Source organism: Trifolium pratense, linkage group LG1, assembly GCF_020283565.1.
Source record: "Trifolium pratense cultivar HEN17-A07 linkage group LG1, ARS_RC_1.1, whole genome shotgun sequence".
NCBI classification, from domain to species: Eukaryota; Viridiplantae; Streptophyta; class Magnoliopsida; order Fabales; family Fabaceae; genus Trifolium; species Trifolium pratense.
The window spans coordinates 9,057,838-9,065,711 of record NC_060059.1 but is presented as its reverse complement, the minus strand read 5'-3'; the positions used below and the strand labels follow the sequence as shown (position 1 = coordinate 9,065,711).

At 32.2% G+C, this 7,874-nt stretch overlaps 1 protein-coding gene across 2 annotated transcripts; it reads left to right on the top strand.

Moving 5' to 3' along the window:
* The first annotated feature begins 2,864 nt into the window (after positions 1 to 2,864).
* Positions 2,865 to 7,624, top strand: LOC123919716 (amino acid transporter AVT1C). Of its 2 annotated transcripts, none has more exons than XM_045971715.1 (13): positions 2,865 to 3,022; positions 3,399 to 3,585; positions 4,247 to 4,551; positions 4,885 to 5,099; positions 5,222 to 5,245; positions 5,376 to 5,556; positions 5,646 to 5,862; positions 5,952 to 6,087; positions 6,200 to 6,219; positions 6,354 to 6,499; positions 6,588 to 6,631; positions 6,716 to 6,778; positions 7,242 to 7,624. In XM_045971715.1, exons 2-13 carry the CDS (start codon positions 3,410 to 3,412, stop codon positions 7,338 to 7,340), a joined length of 1,626 nt encoding a protein of 541 aa, XP_045827671.1. In that variant the 5' UTR covers positions 2,865 to 3,022; positions 3,399 to 3,409; the 3' UTR covers positions 7,341 to 7,624. The 2 variants fall into 2 exon arrangements, with proteins under 2 accessions (XP_045827671.1, XP_045827665.1); XM_045971709.1 differs by having other exon boundaries at positions 2,872 to 3,051.
* Positions 7,625 to 7,874: the final 250 nt, after the last annotated feature.

Below are 7,874 nucleotides of genomic sequence, written 5' to 3'. Positions count from 1 at the left end.
CTTTAAATGACGTAATATATAGTCAACTTTAATAATTAAAATTTATGATCATACTATGTTTAATTAATTAAAATAATTGCTGTAGTACTGCTGCCAAAGAATGGTAATACACGCGCCATAGATGCCATAGTTTTAGTAACTTTTTTATTTTTCTTAAAGTTGGAAACAAATATTAAATTATAAATAAAATTACAAGTTAATATACTATCAAATACAAAGCACTCAAATGTTTAATTAAATAAAAAAAAGTTTAAGCAAAACAAGATTAAATCTACTTCATGAATTTTACATCTCCATTTGACATAAGTTGAGAATGTTAGTGTCGAAAGAGGAATAAAGAAAACTTCTAAAATGTCCTAACTTTGTTTAATTTTAGAGATTGATTACATCTCCATGTTTTTACGAAGAAAAAAAAAAGTCTTATGTGAACAAACAATTTTTTTTTTTTTTTTTTATGTAAGCGCATGTAAACTGACTTTGGGAGGCTTGATGTTTTTGTGATTATACATCTTATTAAATACATGTTTTATGTTTTTATTATAAAAAAATCAATGTTTTAATTTTCATTAAGATGGAATAAATAGGATAATATCTAATTTAAAGCACCTAAGGACACATGTTAGCATTTGCTTAACATATAACTAAAAAAATGAAAAAAAATGAATTCGTGTTTATTATTGCTTTGGTGCTCAATTATTCTACCCAAGTATACCTTCCTCCCCCTGACCGGACTGACAAGTTTGTTTTTGGCGCCAAAAACAGAGGGAGAGAGATAAATCTCTCGTTAGGTCTTAGTATGGTTGCCACGGGTTGTCGTTGGCCTGACTTTGGACCCTTAAAGGAGAAATTCTTGTGTGAGTCTCCACCTAAGCATTAATGGTTACACACAACCAATCACATAATTACAAATAATTAATATATTGAATAATTATTAGGTGAGGGATTTGAGTATAGTCTCTAAATTTCCAAAACACAGAGAAATAATAGTATACAAATAATTGGAACAAAGAAATAAAAAATTAAAGCTACTGGATTTAGCCTAGTAGTGAGAAATTTGAGTAATACGCTATAGGTACTGGGTTCGATTCCCATGTCATTGTAAACAAAAACAAAAAAAAAAGAAATAAAAAATTAAAAAAGAGAGCTTAATTAGTTTGTAGCAAATTAAAAAAAAAAAAAAAAGATTAGTTGGAATGAAAAAAATATGACCGGTTATAATTTTTTTTTATAAAGTGAACATTTTTTTTTCTTTCCTTATTTTATCTGTAGAGATTTATTTTAATTACTACTCTATTAATTACTTGTAATTATTTGATTAGTTGTGTGTAACTATTAATACTTAGGTGATGACTCACACAAGAATTTCTCCCCTTAAAGGAGCAATCGCTACTCCATATGGCGACTCTAATAATTGATCACAATAAATTTGTATATCACTAATCACTGGTCTTTAATATAGTTGATTCTAAAAATAAATAGAATATCCCAGCCATCATTTGTAATTATTTGTTGCCATGATTTACCAAGTATAGCTAAAAAGACTTGGGAGGTTATGAGACAATTATGAAAAGAGTATTTATTTTTTTTATTTTATAGTAAAAAGAGTTTCTTTTTTTTTGGTACAAAGCAAAAAAGAGTATTTCTTCTATCTTAAATTACAAATAAAATGGTCTAACAAAATTGATGTATTTGATTCAAAAATTTTAGGCCAAATACATCAACATTATTTTATCAACTTTTACTTGTAATTGATAGTGGACATTGTTTTTAGAAGTTGAAACAATTGAATTCGGATTTCATCGATGACACTCTCAAGTAAGCTTTATCTTCACAAATTAAACTATTAATTAATAATAATAAAATAGACAATTTGCATACTTTATTTACACACAGAAACAAAGTGCAAACACAACAAAATACAAATCTTATGAAATCTACTATATTTAATTAGCGATGCCTACGACTTAGAAACAAAAAAGGGTCCCCCCATGCCAGCATATGCAATAGCTATAGCTATCTAATTATAATGTACGGCTAAGATTATTCACCTGTGGTACCAAAGACAAACTACCCAATATCCTTGCGACACATGTTTAATCCAATCAAGCCAAAATTTTGTTAATGAAACTTTTTTGAACAAATAACATGATTATTCACTTTTGGTCAAAAAACAATTTTTTTTTTTTTTTACGATAAATCAGTGAAAATCGAACATACGACCCTCATGCATACTATATAAACCCTTCGCCACTAATCTAAACTAATAACCATTAAACACACAAATAGTTAAAAAGAAAAGTGAAAAATTATTTTAATCATCATAATTTTTTGACGGTTCGATTTAGTCTTAACAAAAATTAATTCAAATGGCTTCGTGATATTTTTATATTGAAGATAAATTAGCTCATGATTTATTATAATAAAAACATTAATTTAAATTTTATTTTTGTTGGAAATTGAATTGGATAATTAGAAGTTTCTGAGACCAAAATGCATAGGTGATTAACGTCCTTAAATCTTAACTCAACTGACAGAAAATGTCAAAATTATTAGATCGATCATGATTACTAGAGTTATGGTCCTCCAATTTATATGTGTGGGTTTTTAATAGATTATCATTTTGTCTATTTAAAATAAAATAAAATAAAAACATTATTCTCGTGAACTTAGCTCAGTTGGTAGGGACATCCCATTATTTGTGAGCCAGATTCGAATCCCGTACACATCAATTATCCATATTTAAAGGTGAAATTTTAAAAATAAATAAATTAATAAAAATGTTTTTTTTTTACGGAAAATAAATAAAAATGTTGATTAACACAAAATAAAATCCATTAATCAATTAAGATAAATATGAAACTGACAGAGTAATTATCTGCTAAATCAGTTAGTTCCTTCTTCTGTTCTGTTCGGTCTTCGTGAATCTTCACGTTGTTTGTTATTTCCTTGAGACAGAGTGAGACAGTGGAAAATCTTAAATCTGTATAAAGAAGAACCATCAGTGTCTAGAGACAGAGTGTGTGTAAGTGAGTGAGTGAGTGAGAAAGTAAAGTACGTAGTACTACTTCAGATGTTTCTTTTCACTGTCTTCTTATTTTCTTAGATTTTCACTTTCTTTCTTTTCTAAACCACAAGTGTCATTCATCTATTGAACAAATTTCTGATTCTTAATTAATACCTTTTTGGTTTTTCTTCTTTTTTTTTTCTTTCAAACTTTTGTTTTAAAAATGCATGCACAGAACTAAAACTGATACAGTTATGTGGATAATTCAAAGTTCAAACCATGCAGTTTGCATTTTGGATAATTCAGATCCGGTTTTTTAGTGGATAAATTAGCTTAAATTTTTAATTGAATTTTTCTTCTGTTATGTGATGATTTTTTGGTCATTTTTGTGAAGGTGAATTGAAGATGAATAACTCAGTAGTTTCAGAGAACAGTTTTATTATTGAAAGTGATGAAGAAGATGATAAGGATTTTAACAAAGATGATGATGGAAATGATTCTGATTCTTCAAATTACTCCAATGAAAATCCACCACAAAGGATACAAAGTTCTTATAACCCTTCATGGCCTCAGAGTTACAGGTTAAGTCCTTTTTGTTCACCTTGTTTCAATTTCACTTTACGTGGCTTTTTGTTTCTGCAAGTGTAAAGGGAATCTTTGGAATTTCTGCAAAGAATGGTTAATTGTCCCTTTTTCTTCTTCACTTTTCTGATATAATCCTTGGAAAGTGGTTTTACTTTTCTGAGTGGATGTGATTCATGTGAAATGTGAAATTCCTTTATGAACTTTTCTCATTAGTTTCAGTTAATGAAGTCCTTGGTAATCCAGAGTTTAGTTTAGTGGGAGATACCGGATAATGAAGACCTGTTATTTTTTATTTTTTGGTCTTATCTCTGTGAAAAATGGGGTCCTGGTAATCCGGAGTTTGATCGGGGTACCCCGGTCAAAGATTGTTCCAGTCAAGATTCAACTTAGATTTTCTCGAACAATTTGACCTTAATTGAATGAAGCTGATTAACCACTTGGTTGGTTGTAGAATATACCTATTTGTGTTTTGACATGGTCAAGACTAAAGAAGTTGAGCCAAAAAGTGTGAAATTTTCAACAATTTTGTTTTTGATTGACTTATTTTTAATATCTATCAATTGATTTGATGAACAAAGGTGAGTAGTCGTGTACTGTCTTATCAGTAAAGTGCATCAACTGAATACTTATGTTGTGTTATTTCTATTGATATTTCAGGCAATCTATTGATCTATACAGTAGTGTACCATCACCAAATATTGGATTTCTAGGAACTTCTTCATTGTCAAGATTAAGCAGTTCCTTCCTTTCTACATCTTTAACAAGGAGGCACACTCCTGAAGTTCTTCCTTCGGTTACAAAACCTCTTATACAGACAATAGAAGATGAGCCGCCACAAAGACGCAGCTCTCGCGCCTTGCTTCCTCCCCTTTCTAGAAAGTCTTCTTTGCTTAAGACAGAATCCAAGGTTTGTCATGAAGTTCCTTCTCGACACTGCTCTTACGGACAGGCTGTGCTTAATGGTTAGTAATTGAACCTTGGCTTGCTCTTGCTCTTTTAGCACAGATTTTGCTCAATTTTTACCAAGTTATTGAAGATTTTTCCTTCTTATCATTATTACCTTGGCCAGACTTTACTTACCTCGTGGCCGAACTCTGGATTACCGGGCCTCCCTTCTCAGGGAACCAGAGGGTTAATAACAAAAAAATTAAAAATAATCTGTATGTGAAAATTCTAGATATGTTGATCTGAGAACATGTGCACTTGGGGGTATTGACATCACATACTTGACAACTAAGCAATGCACTAAAAATCACAAATTTGTGTTTGCCTTGATCTTATTTTCGATTTTGCAGGCATAAACGTTCTTTGTGGAGTAGGAATCCTTTCAACCCCTTATGCTGCTAAAGAAGGTGGATGGGTTGGACTTTCCATTTTGTTCATTTTTGGAATCATTTCCTTTTATACCGGATTGCTCTTGCGTTCTTGCTTGGACAGCGAACCTGGCCTTGAAACATACCCTGACATTGGCCAAGCTGCTTTTGGTACTACCGGACGTATCGCTATTTCAGTAAGTCTTTATGCTCATCTATATATTCTTGTGATCTTTTCCTTCGTTCTTGCATGTTTTTGGTGGTTTGCATTGGTGTTTAATATCAATTTCTTACGATTTCCCCTTATTTGTGGATGCAGATAGTACTGTACGTCGAATTATATGTAAGTAGGTCTATCTTTGCTCAAATAGCAGGAGATGGATAATCCACAATAGTAAAATTAAGTTGTCATAAGTTTTGTTCGTCTGCCTTCGACCATAAGTTTTGTAAGTTAAAATTATGTTGTCCTGCAGGGCTGTTGCATTGAATATATAATTTTGGAGGGAGACAACTTGGCTTCTTTGTTTCCAAATGCATACTTAAATTTAGGTGGAATCGAGTTGAGTCCGCAAACGCTCTTTGCTGTGGTTGCTGCCTTGGCTGTTCTTCCTACAGTTTGGCTCCGTGACCTAAGCATTCTTAGTTACATCTCAGGTAACACTTATTTTTGTTCAAAGAATGACTTAATGCTTTGGTTATTATCCGAGCTTATTATAACCATTTATTTACCATGTTTGTTATAGCTGGTGGAGTTATAGCATCCGTTTTAGTGGTTCTGTGCTTGTTATGGATCGGCGTAGAAGACGTTGGCTTTCAACGCTCAGGGACAACACTCAATCTTGCAACTCTTCCGGTAGCTATTGGTCTTTACGGTTACTGTTATTCCGGTCATGCTGTTTTCCCAAATATTTATACTTCCATGGCAAATCCAAACCAGTTTCCTGCAGTACTAGTAGCATGGTAAACAAAACATTAATTTAAGCCGTGGTTTATAATTCCGAAGGAATGTTTCTGAATCTATCTAAATACAATGTATGATTTTCTGGTAGTTTTGGAGTTTGTACCTTACTATATGCTGGCGGTGCTTTTATGGGATACAAAATGTTTGGAGACGATACTCTCTCTCAATTCACTCTTAACCTGCCACAAGACTTGGTTGCAACCAAGATTGCTGTCTGGACTACGGTATACCAATTCTACATTCTATTGCGGCTATTTTCTCACTACACTATACTTTAGAAACTAATCAACCACTATAAATTGCTAACATTATTTTCTGCAACTTCTATTTTTGCAGGTGGTTAATCCATTTACCAAATATCCTTTATATACATACATAGAGATGGAAAAAATTATTCATCTTAATTTATGATTTTGTCTTGCATTCTCTTCATAGAGTATTCTTACACTGCAGATGAAGAAAGATGGTTTTTCTTAACTAGCATCTTTACGTATGCGTTGACTATATCTCCAGTGGCAATGAGTCTCGAAGAGTTGATACCGGCAAACCATGCAAAGTCTTACCTATATTCAATTTTCATCAGAACAGGCCTTGTATTTTCTACCCTTGTTATTGGTCTCTCAGTTCCCTTTTTTGGTGAGTCTTAATCAATCGATCATTGTAATTGTAATGCGACATAGTTGCACTATGTTATAGAGATAACATGTTTAATTATTCTTTGCAGGTTTGGTTATGTCCTTAATTGGATCTTTACTTACAATGCTTGTAGTAAGTTCCCTTCATTTTTTCTGTTATATCTCCTTGAATTATTGACCATATCATTTTATTAATTAACATCAACCTTGTATGCAGACTTTGATATTACCATGTGTTTGTTACCTAAGAATCTTGCGGGGTAAGGTCACGCGATTACAGGTATGACACATTCACAAATACACCCTTCGTAATAGTACTCATTGTAAATCATGTATGAATAAATGTGGCTACTATCAAACCATTACTATAAATAAGCTATATGAAGGTAGGATCTTTTTACGGACCTGGATTATGTGCAGTCAAAAAACAGTGCAGTCATGCAGTCAGTAAGTTTCAGGTCGTCCAAGGTCCAATCTTGATCGGATGGTCTAGATGTCATCTCAGAATTTTCTTAAGATTTGAGATCAGACGGTTCAAAATTGCTGACTGCATGCAGTCCGACTGCATGTAATCCAATTCCTCTCTTTACACAAATTATGAGACTGAGATGAAAATGAAATGTGTATACGAAATATCTGCTATCTTGTTGTATAACAACGCTAGAAGAATTATGAAATATTTTTTGTAGTAGCTCTAATGAATTAAAGTGTGACGTGACGCTGCTTTCATTTCATGACTACAGAGAGGACTTTGCATTGGAATTATTATAGTAGGAGCTGTGTGTTCTTCGGTTGGAACGTACTCAGCCCTCGCCGAGATTGTTAAGAGTTTGAGTGGATGAAGTTTTGTGGCATAAATCATGGAAGATGAGATTTGTTTGCTAGTATCTACCCTTTTCAAAATTCTATATGTTGTGATTTCACATCCCAATTTTGAGTCAATTTTTTGCTTATTGTGGCATCTCCATTCTGTTACTATTATTTGTTGTTACTTGTTAGCATATCATAAAAAGTTTTGCTCAGGTTTGAAGTGTTGGTAATATAGATTATGTTGAGAAACATTTTTAAGAGTTTGTAAGAACCTTTCAAATGAATTTATTAAAGAGTATTTTCTTTCAGTTGAAAATGTCTATTACATTTCTTGATAAAGAATCTCCATGACATAACCATATAATGCAACAATGAATTTGGATTTAACATAGTTACTTACTGCGTCACGTAGTAACTGTTTCTAATCATCCGATTAAAATGGATGGTTGTGATTAAATAAGTCAAAAATCTGACTGCTTGTACGGTAGCCGTAAATGATAGGGTATAAACACAAATAGTTGTGATTCAAAGTACAAAAAAAAACAAAAGTGCCAACTCACAAGGAC